The following is a 24,045-nucleotide window of genomic DNA, read 5'->3' on the forward strand; positions in this document are numbered from 1 at the left end:
GTCTGATAATAACATTGTAATAAATGATTATAACTCAGTTATTGTTACTGGGTTTGAACTAAAGTACATTACAAGAATTAAGAATTTGAGAAGGCAATCCTTGTTATTTATTTATTTTTTTCAATTTGCTTTTGTTGTAAATGTTTTAAATGATAGAGACTTTGTATACTTTGTTGACATTGTGTGAATATTTATTCAATTTAATTTGTCCGTAATTTATCTTTTTCCATTATTAATTTTACATACATTTGTGTTGATAGAGAGCTATCAAATAGCACTGTTTATTTATTGTTTTCATGTGTGTTCTGAGCACACAAAAAAATGTTAATGTTGATTGGAGATTTTGCTCCGTGATAACAGAGTAGCAGCTGAGGTGAGAGGGAAGCATCATGGGAAAGTGGTGAAACCTGTCATGATCTCTGGTTTGGAGAAAGAACGATAGAACCGGAGTTGAAGACTATTCAAAAGGATTGTGAGCTGCAGTACTTACTCCAGCCTACAGAGGGCGATCGACAATCATTTGGAATCGCGGTCTAGCGCTAAAGCGGCGGAAGTGAAGCGCGTAGTAAACATGGCTGACAGTGGAGTGACAGGTGAGTGTGTGGTGTGTATATCACCTGGATTGTCCTTCACGTGTCTGCTACATACATTATATAATATGGTGTTTTAATCGGGCATGTGTCTGTTTCATAGCTTTCGTTTGTGAAAGTATGTTTGGCTAGAAATTGACCCTGGCTAATGTCGCTAAAGCTAGCAACTACTAGAAACATAATGTTGCGTCATCCCCTGTCAAATGTGCATTTAATGCAAAGTTTTTGCATGTACTGTTGAGATTGTTTAATAGATATTTGCTGTTAAAATTACAGATGATGACAAGAAGGAGGCTCTTATCGAACGTGTTAAGGTGAGGATCTGCCTGGGTAGTTCTATCTCGTGAAGTGAAATGATGTAAATTTGGCGTCATTTCTTTTGTTTATAATTGACTGTGCTGAACATCAGAATGAAGGCAAAGAGTTGACTAAAGAAGAGAAGCAGAGGCTGAGAAAGGAGAAGAAGAACCAGAAGAAAAACAAAGAGAAGAAGGATGGAAAGGAAGAGGATAAGGGAAAGACGACAACCAGTGTTGCTGTCTCGCAACCAGGTTCCCAAAATGGTAAGGAGTTTGTGTGAATTGCGTTTTTGCGCATTTTTCAAGCCTCATTCCACCGATTTCAGATCTAATGCCTGTGTGTTCTTGTGTTGAAGTGTAAATGCTGAATAGTTATTCATGCATGTTTATGTGTATATTAGTCACCAATTTACCCATTTTGTTTGCATTTATCCAAAGCCATAAGTAATGTAACGACAGATTGGAATATGATTTCAACCCTACTTTCAATTTCTTTTCACATAGATAAGACAAATGTTTGTAAGAAATGTCAACATAAATACCATCAAAACGCATTCAAGTGGAACACATCCATGTATTATACTTGCACTCAAATATTTTTTGTTTCTGTTTCTATTTTGACCAACAAGCTCCCCCAGCAGTGCCTGCCTCTGCAACACTCCCAGTGCCTGCACCAGAAGCTCCTGCTGCCACAGAGAAACCAGCCAAGAGCAAAGCAGAGCTGAAAGCAGAGAGGAGAGCGCGACAAGAGGCTGAGCGAGCTTCCAAACAAGCTGCTGTGAGCAAACCCAAAGCAGTGACCAGCGAGCTGCAGCCAGGTACTGGACCAGTGTTTGTCTACCACCTCTTTATGTAATTCAGTCTGCTCCAGTCCTTCCCATGGCTAAATGTACATTTGTTTCCAGTCGTGAAACGTCTCCCGGAACACATCCAGGCAGACAACCCAGATGTTTTAAAGAAGGTGGCCAAGAAGCTGGAAAGACAGCAGGTAGAGTATTTTCTGTTTCATGAGGTATGAATGCTTGTGTTGTTTGAGGCAATGCTCATTATAATAAGCCAACAGTGCACCTGCGATTGTGCTGATAACCCTCCTTTTAGAGTCCAGCGCAACATGCGTCTAACCAGGTAGAATCCATCCACTCCGCTGCTTTTCCCTTTACTGTCCATCATCTTTCTGTTGCTCCTTAGATGGGAGCTGTATCTCAGTATCACCTAACATTAACTGCTTGCTGTGCATTTGTTTTCTGTCGTAATAAATTAGGACTTACACCGACAGCTTCTGATACATGTCTATGTTTTGTTGCTTTATAACCTGGAGCTTCAGAGTATCCATTGGTCTTGTAGTGTGTGAGTGATGTGTGGCCTTCACAATGAGTCTGGATCAAATGAAGGTGTGATGGTAAACTTATTTTATGCCGCCAGAACCAAGTATCACAGTTAAGTCGCATGATTTAATGTGCTCACTTCGGACTCTCTTCAGATCCCGTTACGAGCTGACTACGGCTACAAGGTCAGCCTGGTGTCTCACCTTCACCAGTACAGTCGGAAAGCTCCTTTAACACAACAAGTCAGGTGAGCTGTAAACCAGCGAGCACTTGTGAAGTTGAAGTTTGTTTCCTGCCTTGCTCATGAGCTGCTTCTTCCAGCATTCCCTCCTCAGTCATCCATCCTGCTATTGTGCGACTGGGTCTACAGTATTCTCAGGGCATCGTTGCAGGGTCCAACGCCCGCTCTGTGGCTCTACTGCATGCCTTCCAACAGGTACTTAAGTAGTATTATGCAGTTCATCACCCTAAATATCTCTCCTATCAGCCCCTTTAAATGGCTTTTATGGAGGGGTTTTTTGGTGTTGTTTCTATTGCAATATGTCATTTGGTGAGATATTCTGTGTGAGGAAGGCTGATGCAGTTAAAACTATGATGCTAAAACAACATCTGCACGTCTTAACAATTAAGTCAGTACCAGTTGCAGCACCAATACGTCTTTGGGTGTGGCACTGAAGGTAATAACAGCTGTAACCAGTTAGTGTAACTGGGTTATTATCGCAAGCATTGGTGATGAACTGCAGTGACAACATTGGGGTTAAAAACATCGGCACTACTGAAACGTGTACAATAATGATCTGTTTTCCTCCAGGTAATAAGGGACTACACGACTCCACCAAATGAAGAACTGTCCAGAGACCTGGTAAACAAGCTAAAACCTTATATCAGGTAACACAACTGTCATTCACCACTTCAAACGTCAGTCTTATTTTCTTTTTTAAGTGTTGTTGAATTTAAAAAAAAAGGTTCAATCTTTGTGAATATCATTGTCCATTGTTTTAAACGTGGACTGTAGTTTGTGTCATAAACTTTGGACGCGATTGTCAGTTGTTCAACGCTGGTCATTTCTTTTTACAGCTTTTTGAACCAGTGTCGCCCTCTGTCTGCTAGCATGGGTAATGCTATCAAGTACATCAAGAAGGAGATCTCCAATATTCCCTCTCAGTCCAAAGAAGACGAGGTGAATGTCGCAGAAAGCCCGTGTTGACAAGCAGGTTTCTTATTGACAAACACTAGCGGGCCTTGTGTTTTCCAGGCCAAGAGCAAACTGCTGGGCTGCATTGAGTGCTACATTAATGAGAAGATCGTCCTAGCTGCAAAAGCTATAGCCAAGTACTCCATCGAGAAGATCAGTGATGGAGACGTCATCCTGGTTTATGGATGGTAGGTGTCAATAATGAATGTATGTTGGTGGACATCATTAATCGTGAGCAATTCAGATTGACTTCCTGACAGTTGACAGTATGATGTTGCTGCACACGTACCCTGCTTACACACCTGTCTGATGCTTGTTTATGTTTCAGACTTTTTTTTAGATATTTCTGCTACTTATTTGATACTACACAGTACTGTATGTCAAGGTCAAAGTGACCATGTATTTATTACAGACATTTTAATCTTCAAACGTATAAACTTTGTAGACAGTGATTCAGAGCGAAAGTTGTCAAAACATGTCAAATATCTAGGCAGGAAATTACAGCACAGCTGCTGGACAGTGACAAACTGGCAATGCGGACTATGTGCGTCACATGGTACACTTGTTTTTGCAGTCATCAGTTGTTTGAAATCTCTTCATGTTTTCTTTTTATTATGTTTCTTACACTAAGCGTGGCGTTCCACAGGGGTCAGCCAGGGGTTTGGGGTTGTTTCAGGATATGTCGCTCATGTTATATGGCCAAATATAGTTAAAGAAAAATAAGAAAGTTTTGCTACCTCCCGAGTCTTGCAACATGCAGTCCTTTTTCACTCTCTGGAATTTTTCCTTAGCTCATCACTGGTCAACCACATCCTCTGTGAGGCCTTCGAGAAAAGCAGGAAGTTCCGAGTGATAGTCGTTGACAGTCGGCCGCGTTTGGAAGGCAGAGAGACCTTGAGGCGCCTTGTCCAGAGAGGCATCAGCTGCACCTACGTCCTCATCTCAGCTGTGTCCTACATCCTTCCAGAGGTTAGGATTCTGGAACCAGTGTCATTCTGACCTTTTACCCTGATGGTTTCATCTTCTCCTGGAAGGTGTCCAAGGTGTTCTTGGGCGCTCACGCCTTGCTGGCCAACGGTTACGTGATGTCACGTGTGGGGACGTCTCAGATCGCTCTGGTGGCCAAAGCTTTCAACGTGCCTGTACTCGTCTGCTGTGAGACGTATAAGTTCTGTGATCGGGTGCAGACGGACTCCTTTGTCTCCAATGAACTTGGTATGTCGACATTGCTCTGTCGTGAGAAGATGGTGTTCAACTTTAATTCGATCTTTCTAGATGACCCCGACGATCTGATCGTGACCCGCAAAGGGAAGACGCAGCTGCAGCAATGGCAGGCTGTGCCCAAACTGGGTCTCCTCAACCTGGTATACGATGTGACGCCGCCTGACTTTGTGGACCTAGTCATCACCGATCTTGGAATGATCCCGTGCACGTCGGTGCCGGTGGTGCTCCGGGTGAAGAACATTGACCAGTGAGCATGAGGGGTGCAAAGAAGGCGGTGCTTTTAGCATGCAAATAAATCTTATCATCCCAAATATACCCACTTCATTGTGCGTGTCATTTCCTGCAGGTGGCGGTACAATAAACGATAAATATCAATTAAATACCACGCTCATATTTTTAAACAAGTAAATGACGGACTAAACATGGTTCCACAACTGATACGGTGGTTATGCCACAGCCATATGTTCAGTTTAAACTGAAAAATGAAAAGGCAAAAAGGACACATGTCAGTTACAGTTTATAAAACGGTACCATTTCAAATGTACACACTAAAGAGGAATAAAAATCATCAAAATATGGACCACCACCAGATGATCACTTGTCAGAATAAAATGATTATGATTCACTTATTTGAGTTCGGAATCGAATAAATCTCATGGTTTTAAACATAAACAAAACTGATAAACCGTTTATAAACCTTTTTATAGCACACTGGCCTACACCCTCTACTGGCAAGCATAGTATAGAGGAATAATCACTGATGAATCCTCGAGAATGCATGACAGAAACTGTCATTTTATGAAGTCAGCAATTTTAAATTTTAAACATAAACAAAACTGATGAACTGTTTGAAATCTTTTTAGTGCACACTGGCCTACACCTCCCTCTACAGTATAGTATAGAGGAATAATCACTGATAAATCCTCAGGAATGCATGACAGAAGCTGTCATTTTATGATTCCATATTGCACCATATCTCCTCTTGTTCAACATCAGATACAATCTACCTCACAACTAGGCTGCAATAATAAACACCTTGATCACGATCGAGTTTCAACCTTGGCTTACAATGTTTTAAAAACATTAAAAATGTGGATTTATCTCAACACAGATTTCTGATCCAAAATTGGAACGGCAGGTTTTCAAAATGTACATGTGCATTACAGTACTAAAACAAATAACTTAGTAGCTCCTTTTAAAATAGTCAGTGCAGAATCAGTAACATCAGGTGAAGATCTGTGCACCCAGCCTCAGATGGACTTGACTTTTCGTCGTTGACTGACCCAAAGCAGGAACGAGATCACGACCGTAGACGCTCCCAGAGGTGCGAACACCTGGACAGTTGGGAATTCGCCCTGAGGATCCAGAGGCGTGTCAAACCCAGTCTGTCTCACAACACTGACGCCGTGCAGCACTGACCTCTCTCAGACACTTGTAGCCATGGTGACCCTCATCACAGCTGCAGTTGAACAGGCCCGGGCCGTTGGGCTCACAGAGGGAGAACTCTGGACAGGTGTTGGCTGGAGAGTGCAGACATGGTGCTCTGAATTAAATCCACAAGGATGCATGTTTGCGTCTGAGCAGTGGCAACACTTACACAGCTGTCCTGTCTGGTTGCATGTGTTCTTCTGGCCCCCACAAAGGCGACTGCGGTTGTTACTCTCTAACCTGTCCCAGGATGCATCCCCTCCAGGACAAGCTACATCTGGTGGCAGGATTCTGAATCATAATTTAAAAAAAATGTATGGCATTTTTGTTTTCATAAGAATTTATAAACCCTCATGTCATGAAAAAGATGTGGTCTATCAAACCATGTACTTACAAATAATTTAACATCACAAAGCCTTGAAAGGTTGACTCGCTCAGGTTGACAATGGGGTTGTCGGACAGATCCCTGGGGAGAAAGTGTTGACCACAAGTGTTTGTATAAGTGTGCCTTGCCATTGGGAAATTGCGGCCCCATATTTTATAATTTTCTGGGTTTGAAAACAAGAAACAACACTCACAGGATTACTGCAGTCGAAGCTTCCTGGAGACCCTCCACTTTAGTGAGCGAACAATTGGACAAATCCAGCCTGAGACCCCAAGGATAAAATCGTTACATGGTTGTTATAACCTTGAACAGCCCAAGCAAAATAAAGTTTTAAGTTGTGTCAACGTTACTATTGATTACTTGCGTGTTGTTTTTCAGCACGACAATATTGATCCTTTGTAGAAACCGGATGTAACTACTCGCTCATTACAAAACCAAATAAGGGTTATATTTATGCGCATGTAGCAATACAATTTTAGGATAAAACGGGCAATGGCGACCTAAAATAACTTTCAGGATAAAAACAGACCAACTACTTCACAGACAAACGTGAAAGTCAATGTACCCGGTGATGCGTTCAGGGTCACCAGCGTTGCCATTGCTGACGCAGCAACGTCTGTTTATCCGACCAGCGGATGAGGAGCAGAACTGTCCCACTGCGGAAGAATTGGGGACCTTCCCCGTACACCGCTCACATACCTATCATGACGACACACACCGATATTGGTTATAGCTGACCCACAATCTGGGAGCGAAACATAAACATCTAACGTAACTCCATCGGGCTTACCTGCAGCTCGTTCAGCTGGGAACTACTGTAAAGAATGTGCAAAAAAACGACGAAAACAAAGAGTAAACATTTCAGCTGGACACCCCCAGCTTGCATTTTCACAGACAGAAGTCACATGATCCACTTACAGCTGCCATGTGACAGGAAGCTGCTCCTGTCTTTCCAGGGGTTGCGCAGAGTGCATGAAATGAAGCTACATGACAAGAAAAGAGCTACTTCACTATTTTATTCTCTACGTTTCCTATATATATATAAAGCATTGAAAACAATGATAAAATATCGGTCTTTGAAAAACAAACAAACCTGAAACCTGTTTTTTTCTTTCATTATTTAAAATTAAATATCCTTAATTATTTAGACAATAAAAACGAATTAAAAATAACGCCTATTATATTTAAAATGCATTTTTTAGCTGTCTGAAGTTGGACTACGTTGTCGGCTGTCACTTTGGATTGAACCATCAGGGAAGAAGTAGGGATATCTGGTAACGCTTATTGACAGAAATGAGCTCAAACATGTACAGCAGACAACAGAGACTCCCTTGAATAGTCAAAAAATATATTAATTCAAACTAAACATGGGTTGGTTTCTTCTCTAGTAGCTATAAATGCCGAGACACCCCCACGGTGGAAATGGTTTAGACCACCTCTTTCGCCTATTGAAGAGCCACTGCATAGATACACGTACAAGAGAGGACAACACTGTGAACGAGTCGATTTTAACGGCATTTTAACCATCGCCATCCTCCTATTGCCTTAAGGATGTCGTTTTAAATCGCTGGCTTTTATTGCTGAAGGACTCCAAGCCAAGTAATCACCAAACTCGCCTGTCCACTGCAATATTTTGCAAGGTTTGTCATCGACGCTGCGGGCTTTGCAGGAACCGACTTCTCATTACAACCACCTGGTTGTGTGTTAGCATAGAAACTCTTGTTTTGCGTGGTGAAACCTCAAAACTTAGCCAAAGCTGTGCAAAGACGCCTGCTGGGAATCAGCTGTTATACCACACGACATGGCACCAACGGGGAGTTAGAAAAGTTTAACTACTGCGGCAGCTCGTTCCATGAGTTGAGACCGTGCAAACTATCGCAGTCTCCCCGAACCACGCACCGCTGTACTCGGACTCACTGGTGGATGAGAGTCCAGCTACACCCTCGCTTGACTTTTGTAGAGATTCCGACTTCTTCATCGTCGAGTCTGGTCTGGGGAACTGTCTGCAGGACAAAAAATGCATTTCTCCATCCCAGAAACGGAGGTTCGATCGGGGGAAAATGGCTCAACGTATGTGGTAAGTATATACATTCATATTTTTGACACATTTTCTAACGAGAGCGACATGTTTTGCAAGGAGCTTTAAAGTGAACGAAGTAGGGGTTGCACAACACCTTAAGAAACACATATTTCATCGCATTATTTTTGGGAATGCAAGTTGACATTGGTAACGTCATTGCACCCAGAGTTTGCGCATGATTTATTGGAGAGTGTTATAGGTATTTAGCCTTACGTCACAAGGTCACGCATTAATGTATTCACTGTGGACCACATATCCGATAATCGGTCGATGCTGTGACAATTCCATTGCATTACTAAGCTTTTAGAGGATTCTACCGCCGAGATAAAGTTACACTTTTAGATTTTTCATTTTGCTTCTGCTACTCTTCAGTATGGATCTTGTCCAATAATGTTGGCGTCTTATCATCCCCACATAATTTTTGATGACATTTTTGCCAGATCGTTTTTGACCCTTTATATCGACTGTTGTTTACCTGTTGAATTTCTAAAAGCACTTGCATTTTTTTGTTACTGATAAATAAAGGCCATAATTGCAGACTTTTTATTTATTTAATTATTTATTTAAGTTTACTACAAATCACAAAAGAAATGCACAATTCAAAAGAACGAAAGCATAATTACATTGTGAATTGATAAAAATAGAATCTCATTTACAAACACAGAAGTGCAGCTACCGAAACACAATTGCAAAATCGGGATCACATTTGCGTTTTCGTTTTCAAAAATTGTACTTTTTGTTTTTGTAAACGTGACTCCATTGATTCAGGTTGTACTGGTCCATCAGTTTGTTGTGATTTTGTAGATGTATTCTGCACTGTTCATGTAAAGTTTTTAAAGAACGTGTGAATTTCCTAAGGAACATTGTTGCTGTAAAGAGGATGTTTGTAAGTTGTTAAACTAATTTCCACTGTCATTTCCTGAAAGAAGAATAAATAAACAAGGCCAATTGAATCCCACTTTTGTTTAATTACCTTATAAGGGCAGAAATATTATGCCACAGTAATACTTCACCATTTCTTTCAGCAAAATCTATTTCCTCTTTCTTTAAATTCCATTAATACTCTCACCTTTAAACCACCATTCAACGTCTTGCTTCACCTCAAACATTCAACTATCTAGTGCTTTCCTCAACCTGCTTCTGTTACTGTAGCCATCGGGGTTGTGGTGCTGAGCTATGAAGAATTACAAAAATGAAGGAGCTTCTCAGGTTCTAATATCCCTTGGAAGGAGCATAATATGTGGCCTTTAAACATGTTTTTGATGACAATACTAAGCATTCCAGTATACACAACACACCAGATGCTGTGGAGTTTTTCACCGCTTCCAAGCACAAGACTAAATTGACCTGAACTACTCTTGTTATGGATAGCGATACAAGCACTGTGTTTGTGTCTTGTACAAAAGAGCACTTATTATCATATTATTTTGTTGTTTGACGACAATAGTTTATTGCTCCTTTGCTGTTAAGGTTGTGTGACTCTGGGCCCTGTGCCGTTACTGATATCAGGTGCCTAATATTTGTCTGTAAATTATACACTGTGCTGTTTGACTTCATATTCCTCCACTGAATATTTATCCAACAAAGTTCAGCCTTGTGCGTCAGCTGCCTCTGGGTCATGGAAACAGCCTGAATACTAGTCAAAGAACAAGTGTTGTCCACCTGTGAATATCTCTTGCCATCTTGACTCCATGTGCACGGCGATGTAGCCGCGGAAAAATTGAGCTTTGAACTTTGCTATAAATAACAGTCAATAGCTGCCGCAGGGTCTTATCTGACTCCTTAGCGGACATAAACAAGCGTGTGGTTCACCTCCCAACCAGTGGCTGACCCTGACCTTCTGGTGACCAGCCTACAGGAAGGGACTTTGCTTGATTGTAATGCTGAGAGATGGGCTGTGAACCTTGGAACCAGTGTGTGACAGAATTTGCTGAGTTTGCACTGAGTTTGTGTCAAATCCCCATTGTTGCATTTTTTTTTAGTGAGCCACTATTTCAGAGTAAACAGAACCATTGCACTTCCCTCTGTCTTGCAGACAGTGGCGCGTGATTGAGAAGTTAAAAATGCAGTTAGACATTATTAACTTGATGGGGGGGTGGGTTATTTATTTATCCTGGTCAAAACCTCTTTCATCCCCAGTCCGGGCTATTGCCTAGTCGGTGACGCTCTTCATTTTCTCCTCTCATTTACCCCATTTCAGTTCTTTTAAGATTAAGTATATTTACATAAGGTAAGGTAAACTTTCAACATCTCTCCTTTCATTCATCCCCTCTTTCAGTTTTTGTCACCAAACACCACGTTAGATTATGCACCATCTTTGACAGTAGATGTTCATTCATTAATAAAATGAATATTGTATTGGCTTTCAATGTGTGAATATATCAGAGCCTGATCAAATATTTTCATTGTGATTCTGCTTTCCAACATACAATGAAAAGTTGTCCGATGAAAGTTACATTTAATAAATGTTTTTAAACATGTATTGAATATGCATGTCAGTGTTAAGTATATTTTCAATAGCACAGAGTTTCATGCCTTATATTTAAAAATGTGTTATTTGTTATTACTATTATATATAATAATAATAATAATAATAATATAAAAACTATTTTTGGGTCGAAAGTTGATTTAGTCTTCCAGTGCATAAGCTTGTGTGTGTTTATTAGTTTCCTCACATTCTTGCTCTCAAGATTTTTTGTTTTATGTGTATTTTAACTGCGACTTATGACGTTCCGATGATTTTGTGAAGTTCCAGACACACTCTGTACACACTTGTTCCCTCCTGCCTTCATCTGCATGTATGTTTTTTTCACCGTTTTCATATGACTAATTGTTGGAGGCAGTTGTGCAGGAATGTGGTTCAGAATCTCCTGGACTCTTTTATTGCGACAGATTAATCCCATTGTTGACTATAAATATCCACCCAGACAAAACGAGAACTATGAATACTTCAAGGATTTACTAGTTGAGAGAATTAAGTTGGCAAAGAAGGAAGTGTTATCACGGAAAAATAATGTGCTTCAGTACTACGAGGCTGTTGAATCTTACAAAATAGATTACAAAAAAAAAAAAAAAACGTGCATCAGGGACGAAGCCTCCAGAACTGTGGTAAAAGCCAGCAAATAATGAAGTGAAAATTGAGCCTCTTTGTCCGTTGCATGACCGACGGATGCCAAAGCTGCAGACTTACTGGCTTAATTTATGAAAAACAGTGATGTTTTTCCAAAAACATTTTTGTCTCTGGTTTTTAATTGGTTCTTTATGCCAACTACTTTTTCACAAAACTACAGAAGCCGCATTGTTATCAGTGGCTGTGATATTGTTCTGTGTGTCGTTGGTCTCAAAGATAAGGATCAGAGGGGCGTCCTTGCTTGTAAATCAGCATCCGTGACCTTTTTCAAAGCCTGGCGCTGAGTGTAGCAGAGCTCTTGATGAAGTCCAGAATCAGCACCAGTGGCCTGGAGGAGGGAGACATATTGGCAGCTTTGTTGTGATCCCTGTTTTCTCTGCCTTCTTAACTCTAGTCGTCAGCAGATCTTGTTTACCAGCATTGTCCAACTCTCCTCTCCCCACTGTGGGAAGTCTGTCTGTCCAAACTATCTAAACTACTATATAAAAAAAAGGTTAGCTAGCTGGCTAGCTAAAAAGAATGTTTGCTTGCTGGCTAGCTTAAAAAAAAGGTTAGCTAGCTAGCTAGTCTTTTCTGCTGTATACAAATTGGAAGTCCCACATAGACGTGCCAACAAATAAACATTTGACCACAGCAAAGGTGTTTTTCTTTGAACACAATGATGCACTCAGTAATTTGTGACCCCCCTCCTCCTCCCACCCACAGGCCTACAACATCCACGTCAATGGCGTGCTGCACTGCCGGGTCCGCTACAGTCAACTTCTCGGCCTACACGAACAAGTAAGTGCTGTAAATAAATGGCTTTCTAATTTGTTTTTGTGGTCAAGGGCAGACTTGAAGGGCCCTTCATGTGTGGTCTAGTGTGAGCATCATCATCATCATCATCATGCAGTGACCTTCCCTGTGTCTGTGGTCTGGTCAGTCCTGCAGCCTTTCATTACAGTGAAGCATCAACACAGTGGCTGGGTATCTGCTTGTTTTCATTCCCGAAGTGTTTGCGTGTCGATAAGCAAAAGTGTTGGCGTCGCTGGAGTATATTTGGCTCCCCCCACCCCACCACATCTTTGTTTAACCAAAAGTCTGTCACAGCCTTGGCTGCCTTGTTTACGCTGGTGTTCTGTTTTCAGAAAACTCATTTGAGCCTCTGACTCGGGCAGAGGGGCTTTGGTTTTTGAACGTCTATTACAGCGGTTGTCCTCTTGTTTCCACACATGAATGAATAAGCAAGCGAGAAGCAAACTTACAGACTGACAGTCGCTGTCGCCTGGCAACAGAGTGGGGCAGACTTACAAGTCTTTAGGGTTCTTTTGACGCATCTCTTCATCCCTCCGCTAGACTTTAAATATTCCTCTGAAGCTTATCTAAAACCCAAGTGAAAATTCAGGCACCATGGTTTGGCTCTTATCTTAATTGGTGAACTGCATAGTGTGTGTTTTCTATTTAGTGCTTCTGAGATGAAATGATCGGTAGCTATATCAGGGTCCCATGTGACTTACTTATTGAGAGACGACAAGGCTATTTCGATTGTATAGGATTGAAAGTGTCCTGCGGAAAACTTTCGGTTGAGCCCTTCTCCCTACATCTCGGGTCATGATGCCACAAAACATCTGACTAGTTCCACCCAACTGCCGTCACATTCTGTTATAATAGAGTTTTAGCTATTTTTCATCACTTGAAACCAAAACTAACAAAAACTTCCTGATAAAAACACTTCACTTGCCAGTAAACGCGGGATAAAGAGGAAACACAATTTGCTGAATGTTTGTTTCTTTCTGCATATTTTATTGATTCAAAACTTCTACTTCCCGTTTTCATTCGGGGAAGCCATCTTGGATTGCATACTCAGGGTGGTGAAGATTCTCGGACTTGGAAAATCCTTTATCAAGTGACGTCACCGGGTTATTTCAGAAGGGAGCACAACTGAAACACACCGAGTCCTGCACCCCCAGTGTCGGCCGTTTTTGTAGTTCTTGTCACTCTTCCTGTGTACAACAGGCTCTTTCAGTGAAGTGGCCATTTTGTTAACTTGCCAAGCTACTCCAGGAGTTTGTGAGATCTGATTGCTAAAGGATTGAAGAAAGGGCATGCGGGTGGGGGCATCCAAAAGTTAGCTTTTCCTGAGGGAAACCCCATGTGCCGTTCCTGGGATTCAAGTCGCGTCCATCGCTGCTTGTGTTGCCCCCTCACCAGCCTCAAATGCTGTGTTTGTTTTGCTATATCCAACTTAATGAAAGCACTATTCTGCTGTCGACTCCAGGTCTACCTGCTGACGTGTCCATCCCCTCAAACCACATGCTGAAGTATGCTCACCTCCGATCGTGCATTGAGCGAGACCGTTTAAATTCAAAAGTTGACGTCCACACTTCAGAGACAAACCTATGAAATTGGGTGTGTGATTGCTCTCAAATGATTCCAAATGGGAAGAAATGAGTCAATAAGCTGGAAGAAAAATTAGAGACACTGAGCACGGAAACTTCAGCAGTCCGATTTGACCCTATGATTCATCTCACGTGGCCCAAATATTTCTCTCCAAGAATGAACATGCTGTGTTATTACAAGTGGTTATTATCGGTAATTATTTTTTTTACTCATTGTGTGTTTCACCCTCAGATGAAAAAAGAATATGGCAGCAACGTGGTCCCGGCATTTCCCCCAAAGAAGCTCTTCACGCTGACCCCCGCCGAGGTAGAGCAGAGACGAGAACAGCTGGAGAAATACATGCAGGCCGGTGAGTTCGTCGCGGTGCGCGCATACAGCTGGACTTGTATTTCACTTCATTTCCACTGACTTAAAATTCCAGTTCTGGAAAATGCTATCTTCAAGTGGGGTGCTGTCTTTTTTTCTATGAGGATGCCATTTCTATGAGGATGTTGGATCAAATCTTTGAAAATATGACTGTAGTTTTCCATGACAATTTCTGTCAACATTGTTATATTACTAAGAGTACCAGGTCACTGATCCATGATTCACTGATCTACCTTGCATAACTCTGAATGACAATGGGATCTGTATCCAATAGCTCTCTGGTTGGCAGTTTCATTTTCAAAGACCTAGCTCTCAACTTTTAAGCCATATAATCTGCACAATATGAATTGTATTTGTCTTGTTTTTAGTTTATAGTATGTTGTATGAGTATAGTACAGTCTATGTATGTGTACACATTACTGTCATAGCTTATACTTTTCTACCTTTTCCCCTTGCATTTTAAATGTTTTTGGGATTCTTAATAAATAAAATAAATACAAAATATATATTCATAAATATTATATATATATATATATATATATGCTTCTTGTAATGGTGTTTAATCAAAGAATGGGTTCCAACTATGAATAATGTTTTTATAAAGAGAATATTAATCTTGTTCAAGTATTTTCTTGAGAGGTTGTTATTTTCATGACTTTCATGCGCCGCAACAAGCTCAACTTTGAGAGAGCCACTGAGGTTTTCATTGCTTTGATACAAGTCTAGTTTTATCTCGATGAACTGGGTAGAAAGAAAACAAAGTATAAATGTTCACCTCCACGTCTGTATTTAGTAGATTTCAAATGGGCGCATGCAAGTGGCTGAAGCGGCTGAAGCGGCTGGTCTAATCCTCTGGCAGCGTCAGTGCCGCGAGAACAAGGAGGCGTTGTTCCACTCTGTATTTGCTCATAGTCCAGAAGCATAAGCGCCCAGGCTGTTCTTGGCCACTCGCTGCCTCAGTTACATCATGGCTTTTACATAGTTGAGAAAAAAATGAGGCGTCACAAACTCCATCTGCCCTGACGCTGCAGGCTGCAGGCGCTTTGAAGTACTGTACAGTCAGAGGTGCGGGATGACGTGCTGAATTACATCCATTACAAGATAATGAAAACTGTTTTAACAAGTCTGGTGCACGTGGGAACACTTAATCTGCCTTTTTAACTATTCTTATAAATTTCGTTTTTTTCTCTGCTGCACCCAAATCAAGTCTCCTTTGAAGTTTCTGCCACATTTCAAAGGCTATGAAAGTCAGTAGTGTCACCCATTTACAAATGAGATATATTTTTTTACTTGTCTATGGTTCTTTTCACTGTTGCTAGCTTGATTTCATAGATTTCAGTTCTCTTGAGTCGTGTTCTTCTGTTGTTGCAGTACGTCAGGATTCCCTGCTTGGAGCCAGTGAGATGTTCAACAGCTTCTTAAGAAAAGCACAGCAGGTTTGTGCGACTTGGAACACTCAACAATATTATCAGCATCATTTCGGTTTATTTACTAAAAGCTTTGTTGTATTTAAGCTAGTAAATGAAAATGTAATCTCACGTGGCACAACAACACAGTACGGTTGACACTTTTTTCCCTCACACAAAGGAGTATCACGATTCATTGAGTCATAGCCAGTGGGTGGATCTGATCTGCAGTCCAAAATACATGTTGTAACAACAGAATTGAAATTGGATTATGTTTCCAAACAAGAGTGCTTTCTCCTTGGCCTTCATGTGCTTAGTCAATTTATTTTTATTTTTACTCATTTATTTATTTATTTTATTTTTATCTGTGTGAATGAGAGGGAGCCAATTGGACAGGTGAAGTTACAGGATGTAGCGATAAAGAAGGTGGGGATTTGAAGTACTTGAAGCTCAACTGTCCAGGGCAATGGAGGGTGTGAGAAAGAGGTGAAGAAGTGGGTGCTGGCAGGATGGAATCATTGGAGGAAAGTTTCAGGTGTGATGTGTGACAAAAGTGTGTCGGCAAGGATGAAAGGGAAGGTGTCCGAAAGGGTGGTGAGGCCAGCAATGTTGTATGGTTTGGAAACAGTGGCACTGAGGAAAAGACAGGAGGCAGAGCTGGAGGTAGTAGAGATGAAGATGCTGAGCTTCTCTCTGGGAGTGAGCAGGATGGATAGGAAGCAGTAGATCAGAGGGACAGCACATGTGCTCAGGTATTTAGGAGACAAAGTCAGAGAGGCTAGATGGAGATGGTTTGGACATGTACAGAGGAGAGAGAGAGCCAGTACATTGGTAGATGAAGATGTTGAGGTTGGAACTGCCAGGCAGAAGGTGGGGAGGAAGGCCAAAGAGGAGATTTATGGACGTGGGAAGAGGACATGAGGTTTTGATCAGTCAGATGAGCTGACTTTTTGGGAACAACTGCAACTAATGTTCCTGAAATCGAACCTCATGGTTTAATGACGTCTTTTCTCTACCCGACTGCACAGTTATGACGGCAGCTCAAAATTTTTGATACATGTAAAGTCTCATTCACTGCTGTTTCAATTGGTCTGATACCAGGCAAGACTGTGATTCAACAACTTCGATTTTTCTCGCCTGAGCGGTGCAAGAGATTCTCAGAGCCAAAGGGAAAATCATAAATGTTGCGTCACGGGCCTCTTCAGAAACTAAATTGGTTGTTAAAGCGAGGTGAGTTCATCGTTCCTGGCGTGCTGGGCAATAAATCTGATAACCTTCACGCTGCGATTCATCCGACGACAGCCTTCGCCGCTCCGCTCCCCCCACTGCTTCTTCTCCTTCTCATTAGTCATCAAGGGCCTGCTGTTGTTGGACAGCAGGTGCAGAATGGAAAATGAGTTGTTTCATCTGCACCTTTAGCTCCATGCCTGACAAGACAGACCCCCAAGTGAGGCAACACAGGAGCAGCATAGCGGTGGGTAAGAGCTCGCCTGAGGACTGGAGATATATGCCACTCAACAGAGCAACACTGCTCTCAAGGCCAGATTTAGTCTGAAATAAATCACGGCAGCCGCTGGAGGACTGACGCTCGAGTCAAGGCTCATCTGGCTACAGTCACTGTACAAGACTCTTCATTTAAATGACTCCCCATGAGAACAGTTTAATATAAAAAAAAAAAGTTAGTTTTTTAAAAAAATGTTTGTTACTATGAAAAAATGCCGTAGTTTGGATCTAAATGTAATGTTTGAACACCTCAGCTCACAGCTGCAGTGAGTCAGCAGCTCACCCACATGATGCCAAAACTAAAGCGAAGAATGACTCACGCGGGCAACACGCCTAGTTTCTCTGAAATTATTCATCTGTCGTCCTTATTTATTTTTGAAATCATGGCATTTGTTTGTAATTCATGGAAATTGATTTTCAAAGTTTGATTTCGCACTGAAGAAGATGCTTGTTTTTGGTGTCGATGTGTTCAATGTCTCCTGTATGAAATCGTAAATGAGGGTGGAGTTAAGAGTCTTCGGTTAAGGTCATTTTTGTTCATTATGTTTGGAGGGAAAAAATAGTCAGTCTGGAGTCTCCTACTTGTGTGGGCAAGTCGTCCTCATTATAAAATGGAATCCGATCATGACATTAAACCAGTAAGTGAGCTTGACCTCTGAGCTCCTCAGGAGCAGGAGAATGTTTGGGAGGAAGTTCAACAAGAAGTGCTTCTCAATCGTTGGAATTTGAGCGGAGTAATTCCAGTACTAGATTCAGGTCTTAAGATTTCATCTCAACATTTTAGATAAAATAAGATTGCCTTTAGTCTGCGGGGCCTGTATGTATTTAACGTCGTGCCTTAAAAGTCTGAACCCCTTCACCCCTCTAGCTAACTGAATAAATGTGTTTTTATCTGGTCTTGTAAAAGCAGTTGGAGAATGTGAACATCACGCCTTGTCACCTGCAGTGTACGAGCTGATATTGAACATTTAATATTGACATCATTCGCCAGGTTTGTGACTTGATCGATGCTACTTTTGTTCTGCTCTCACAGGAGACGCAGCAGATCCCCACTGAGGAGGTGGCTCTCGACATCTGCCTGGCCAACGGTCAGAAAATCTCCGCCGACATTCTGACCTCAGATCAGACGGAGGACGTGCTAGAGGTGAGTGTGGAGGTGTTTCTGTGGAGATCAGTAATGAGCAGCTGTTGGGGTAAATGAATAAACAAAGTCTGAGATAAAATAATCTGCGATGTTTCACTTGGCATTAGATTTGCTTAACTATGAAAGAGGGGAAACTGACAGAATGTGTGTGTGCAGGCTGTGGCAACCAAGCTGGACCTTCCTGAGGAGCTGGCCGGGTTCTTCAGTCTCTTCCTGGTCCATGAAGATGTCGACGGAGGTTTAACATGTGAGTGTGTGCGTGCCTTCTCACACTAGCAAACCGTTCTTCCATTTTCTGTGTCAGATTTAATTACATTTTAAATGGTAATAACTGTGTCATGGCCCAACCCTTAACATTCTCTCCAAACTGTGTGTGAAATGATGGGGATGAGGAAATCAAATGGAGGTGCTGTTCCTTGACAGCAGCTTGATAGCGTTTCCTGTTAACGCTCTCCTCTTATCACATTGCCTGGAGTGTCATGTCATGTACCGTCTGCTGCTTCTGCGTGGTGCGTCCTTGAAATCCGCAGAGGTCAAGCTGAAACAAATATAAGTTCGTCATAGCTCCCTGCTTCCCTTAACAAGGTTGTTTATCCCCATTTCTTTTTAGTCCTGTCTGGTGAGTTACACAGTTAACTTTGTGTTGGCATGGAAGGCTTTCCTTAAAATAAACTGCAATTGAATTGTGAATTGAATTCTGTGGGTTTTGTTCCCGGGTGTTGCGTGTCGACACAAGACTAAAGGGTCAAAATACGCAACATAAATACACAAAATACACCACACAAACATAAACTACCAGTTGAAACTATGCAGTAAAATGAATGTAGCATTGCCGTGTTAGCCTCGGTGTGTTTCGCAAGGAGGGAGATGGGTCGACACATGACTGAAGTTTTCAGTTTAAATGTATAAAGGCTCATTTCAAATTCTAGTTTTTGTTTAGATTTTGGCATCTAGAAAATAGATCCAGAACATGTTTAAATAAAACCATAGAACTTGGATTTTGGTGGCGTTCTGTAGGTTACAAACATGCATTTCCATCACTTCCGATCTAAAGCAACTCAATACAAGCCAAACAAATCATGGTGGCTTTACCTACGTTTTGAACATTTTCTTGCGTTGACGGAGCGCCTGCTGTCCGATTGTGCGCATTGCACCCCGACTATGTTTAGCTTGATCAAATAACTGCTGGCCTTGCGCTTCCCCTGTCAGCCTCACTCTTCCTCTTTTCTGTGACAGTTGTGCGGAAGCTGCAGGAGTTTGAGCTGCCGTACGTCTCCATCACCAGCCTGCAGTCCTCAGACTTCCACATACTCCTGCGGAAAAGGTACTGGCCACTGATTATACTCATGTTATCTCCGTGTTCCACTGCACCGCCTGGTTCTATTGTCAACGAGAATCCCGTCAGAAGACGGAGGAAGTGAAGAAGATCGGCGGTGACCCTGATGTTACCACGGCAACATTCCCCGCCGATGAGATGGACTATATTTATCCATGACCTGAGCTGCACATCAGTGGAATCTGACATACATTTTGCATGTAGATTCTTACCCAACACCAGTTTCATGCAGTTTCATCTCCTCCTGGCTTGGTTGGCTAGTTGGCTAGTAGCAATGCTAGCTATAGTGGGGATCTTGCCTGGACTCCCATCTGTCTCTCAAATGTTTTGCTTGGGAGCAGGCTGGTGGGTGAAAAGAAAACAGTGCAGTGGATGAACTTCTAATAATGGCCGCTAACAGCAACAGTCAACAAAGCAGACGCAGCAAAGTCTCTTGTCCAGTCAGCATAAAAGGTGGAGTTCAACCCCTGCTGAGGGATCACTTCTCCGCTCTTGAAACTCTGTGGCGTTCAAAGACAGGCTTACGAAGAAGGAAAACTGAATGATAGTTTACTTAAGGTTAAGTTTGACTTGATCAACAAATGACAAAATACTGGATGAACTGAGGTGCGCAGGATGTTTACTCTTCTGCTCCCCAAGGAAAATATTGGTCCGGCTGACCTACTTTCTCTGTGGATGTAGGACACTGAAGGGTTGGGAGGGGGGGTCCAGTGTGTCCAACAGCCCTGCTTTATTTTCCTCAAGACACCCGATCGTCAAGGACATTTAACAAAGTCAAATACAGTTCTGTCACACGTCTTCAATATCAATATTGGAGCAAGACTATCGATGTTCCTTCAAACGTCTCGCAGTGTTTGAATGGTGAGTTGCTGACTGAACCAAACGGAAGGGAAGGATGCCGTGATGGGGCACTGAAAGATAGGAGGGAGAGGTGGAAGAATAACTGAAGGAAGGGAAGTAGACAGAAGCTTAAGAGGAAAGATGAGAGACATTTCATGAAGAGGGGACAGAAGTGTGGCTCCATCCACTTGATGAATAAGAAATGAGTGACAGAAATAGCTGTTACCATGGCGATGGAGTTGGAAAAAAAATGATTTTTTTTTTTTCTTGGTCTTTTTGCTCAAGTTTCTTCTTCATTTTGTGGCGGGTGTCTCTGCAGCTACTGGGACATGTCTTACGACGGTGACGTCATGGACAACAGGGTGGGCTTGAATCTGCTCTATGCTCAGGTGAGCCGTCACACTCGGTCACGTGCTGCCCTCTAGTGTCACCTCGGCGGCGGTTCCCCATCCAGATATGAGCCCGTGGTGTCTGTCCTTGGTTCACAGACGCTGTCGGACATTGAGCGCGGCTGGATCCTGGTCAACAAGGACCAGCACCGGCAGCTCAAGTCTCTGCAAGAGAAAGGCTCCAAGAAAGAAGTGAGTGGCACCGTGGAGATCTTCTGCCGGGGCTCACCTCACCTCTCCTCTCCTCCTCCTCCTCTAGTTCATCCACCTGGCGCAGACACTCAAGTATTACGGTTACATCAAGTTCGACCCCTGCGTCACGGACTTCCCCGAGCCCGGCTGCCAGGTCATCATCAGTGCTGGCAACAATGAGCTCAACTTCCACGTCAAGCTCCCCAACGAGCAGATGAAGGAGGGCAGCTTCAAGGTCACACGCATGCGCTGCTGGAGGGTCACGTCCTCGGTGAGTCCAGTCCGGAGAACTGTGCCGAGTCACAGAGGGACCTTGATCTCCGCCGCCTCCTCTGAGCTGGACCACCTCCAGTCACATGATTCTAAGTCCGTCCCACCAAAAGAAGCTTTGTTCCCGTGTAGGAGAGATGATTCATGGTGACACGTCCCAAAATAGATGAAGACATCTTGATCTTCGGCTTCCTTCCAGATAACTGCTGCAGCAGGGCCACACCCCAAACACACTGTCATTACTTCATTGAGGGCGCAATAGTCTGGTCCGCCCCCTTCTCCCTGGATTCACGGGCATCAAGACAACATTTCTGATGTTGTGACGGCATTGCTATTGCCATCATCGTGAAGGAAGGAAGGAGTTAAAATGTGACATTTTAAATGGAGAATTGACAACAATGGTTTTGTTGTTGATGTTTCTGACGTGGTCCCGCAGCAAGTGTCACTCTCCAATGGCACCACCACCCCATGCAGCTCTTCCAAGTGTGAGGTGAAGTTGGAGCTGGCCTTCGAGTATCTCATGAGCAAAGATCGTCTGCGGTGGGTCACCATCACAAGTCAGCAGGTAACAGACACACGCTTTTATTGCTATCCTTGTGGGGACATGGTGAGGTTTCTCCTTGCTGTAACCCAGTCCTCCTCCTGGGGGGGTATGGAGCAATGCCAGGGCGGCATGTATACTGAGTCCCGACTCTGACCCAAACTGAAACCCGAATGTAATGACCTGGTTATTTTGAAGTCTTCATCATCAAATTGAGATTTGGACCCGAGGGCAGAAGGTCCCCACAAGGAAAGTGCTTTGTCAAGAATTGGTCCCCACAAAGTCGTGTAAAGAAGCTCACACAGTGCTGTGACTCCAGGCCATCATGATGAGCATCTGTCTCCAGTCCATGGTGGATGAGCTGATGGTGAAGAAGTCCGGAGGAAGCATCAAGAAGGTCAGCGTCGTCCACTGCTATTAGCAGTCGCAGGGAAACTCACTCAGATCAGTGGTTGATGTCCAGGGTGATTTTTAATTTGTGGGTATGATTCGTGTCAGATGGTGAAGAAGCGACTCAACAGCTCCTCACACCGACTGGACTCCCAGCAAGCTGTGAAATCCCCCCCTCTACTGGTGAGCGCTCGATATTACATTGACGCGATGACAACAAACACACGTGACGGTCTCATTCTTTCGCCCAGGATTCTCCGGATTCAAACCGCGAGCAGATCGTCAAGCTGTCGGTGAGTAAGCTGACCCTGCCCTCCTCCCTCTCCCTCCCCTCCAAACGTCCCTCTCACTGTCCGCAGACCAAGCTCAGCTCCGTCTCCCTGCGAGGAATCAGCGCCTCCAACTCGGCCAACGACATCAGCGGCAACGATTTCCACGGCAACTATGCTTTCGAAGGTATCGGAGATGACGACCTGTAAGCTCAGAACCCCGTCCCTGCCACTCGACCCCCCCGCCACCTTCATTCCACTGTGAGCCGAAGCTGAGTGGACACACGATTGTAGCATCCTCGGTCCACAAATCTCTGCCTTATCGCTTCCTTCGCCACAAGCTCCGCCCCCTCCGACTCACTTCTGATCATGGCTTCTTTGACCTGACTGGTGGACTGACCCACCTGCGGCTGTCATACGGAGGGATGACTGAAGAAAGGTTGGACCGGACACTAGTGACCGCCCAGCAGATCACTCCTGATCACAGCTGCAGTTTCACTCCAAATCATCCCCTTCCATCGCGAAGACTCTCATGCTGCCTTCAGGAACATTCCACCGCCTTAACTCCTCCTCCTCCTCCTCTCATCTGGATCTCTTTGCACACGATCCCGGCTGAGGACGAATGTTTCCGGTGGGGACGGGGCTTTTTCCAATCCATTCCCGGTTTTATTTTTTAACCATTTTTTTAAAAAAAGGTTTTTCATAAAATGCCAAATTATAGTTTACTAAAGCATTTTGCACAGAATAAACCTGAAAAGTCACTTTTTTATATCATGTAATTAAGTATTATCGACTCGTAAGTGTAATAATCTGTAGCTACCTGTAATCGCAGATGTAACCTGAGCTGTAGAGAACAAACCTTTAAATTGTTGTTTACATTTTAAACGTTTACAGCTTGTTTTAGTTCCGTTTTTTGGGGTCTGGTGTCACATGACGACGCTTTGTGTATCGTGCCAATCATCCCGCGTTCCATTCGTCGAGGGGCTTCGATTGTGTGGCGCGAGATTTCGTGAGACTCGCGGGTGCTTCAGTGCTGCTGATCACGTGTGTAGATGCCAAAATTCTCAAAGTGCTTACTCCTCCACAACGTTTTGATCATCACAATCGACCGTCTTCCATTTGTTCTGATGTTCAAATAAACTCTGAAACGGAATTTGTTTGGGTTGTTGTGGGCATGCGCCGTCACATCGAGACGTTGAGACGCTCTCCGTCCGACCATCGTGGCAGCACAGATTGCGCCACCCAGTGCCGACTTTCCAGACTACACATACACTTAAATTCAACATGCGTGAAACGCGAGGAGACAGCGCCATCCAGTGGGCAACCTTTTTTACGGTTCGATTCACGAAATGAAATGGGGGGGG

The 24,045-nt window shown here is 43.2% G+C and overlaps 3 protein-coding genes across 3 annotated transcripts; 2 read left to right on the top strand and 1 right to left on the bottom strand.

The window, feature by feature from the left end:
• The first annotated feature begins 544 nt into the window (after positions 1-544).
• On the top strand, positions 545-4,968 carry eif2b4 (eukaryotic translation initiation factor 2B, subunit 4 delta). The gene is made up of 13 exons (XM_053887674.1): positions 545-593; positions 867-904; positions 1,000-1,153; positions 1,519-1,707; positions 1,795-1,877; positions 2,370-2,461; positions 2,536-2,650; positions 3,026-3,102; positions 3,292-3,394; positions 3,470-3,597; positions 4,201-4,378; positions 4,444-4,624; positions 4,685-4,968. The coding sequence occupies exons 1-13, from the start codon at positions 572-574 to the stop codon at positions 4,882-4,884; spliced, it is 1,560 nt and encodes a 519-aa protein (XP_053743649.1). The 5' UTR covers positions 545-571; the 3' UTR covers positions 4,885-4,968.
• On the bottom strand, positions 3,870-7,373 carry atraid (all-trans retinoic acid-induced differentiation factor). The gene is made up of 7 exons (XM_053887675.1): positions 7,237-7,373; positions 7,012-7,145; positions 6,640-6,708; positions 6,456-6,527; positions 6,231-6,352; positions 6,053-6,153; positions 3,870-5,988 (listed from the first exon to the last, which is right to left on the bottom strand). The coding sequence occupies exons 1-7, from the start codon at positions 7,330-7,332 to the stop codon at positions 5,884-5,886; spliced, it is 699 nt and encodes a 232-aa protein (XP_053743650.1). The 5' UTR covers positions 7,333-7,373; the 3' UTR covers positions 3,870-5,883.
• A 552-nt stretch (positions 7,374-7,925) lies between these two features.
• snx17 (sorting nexin 17) lies at positions 7,926-24,031 on the top strand. Its single transcript, XM_053887257.1, has 15 exons — positions 7,926-8,523; positions 12,362-12,436; positions 14,267-14,384; positions 15,773-15,837; positions 18,344-18,454; positions 18,611-18,701; positions 19,691-19,778; positions 20,950-21,019; positions 21,119-21,211; positions 21,279-21,482; positions 21,918-22,046; positions 22,342-22,419; positions 22,521-22,595; positions 22,664-22,705; positions 22,772-24,031. Exons 1-15 carry the CDS (start codon positions 8,464-8,466, stop codon positions 22,889-22,891), a joined length of 1,419 nt encoding a protein of 472 aa, XP_053743232.1. The 5' UTR covers positions 7,926-8,463; the 3' UTR covers positions 22,892-24,031.
• Positions 24,032-24,045: the final 14 nt, after the last annotated feature.

The sequence above is a fragment of the Synchiropus splendidus genome, chromosome 15 (assembly GCF_027744825.2).
Source record: "Synchiropus splendidus isolate RoL2022-P1 chromosome 15, RoL_Sspl_1.0, whole genome shotgun sequence".
In the NCBI taxonomy this organism is placed as follows: domain Eukaryota; kingdom Metazoa; phylum Chordata; class Actinopteri; order Syngnathiformes; family Callionymidae; genus Synchiropus; species Synchiropus splendidus.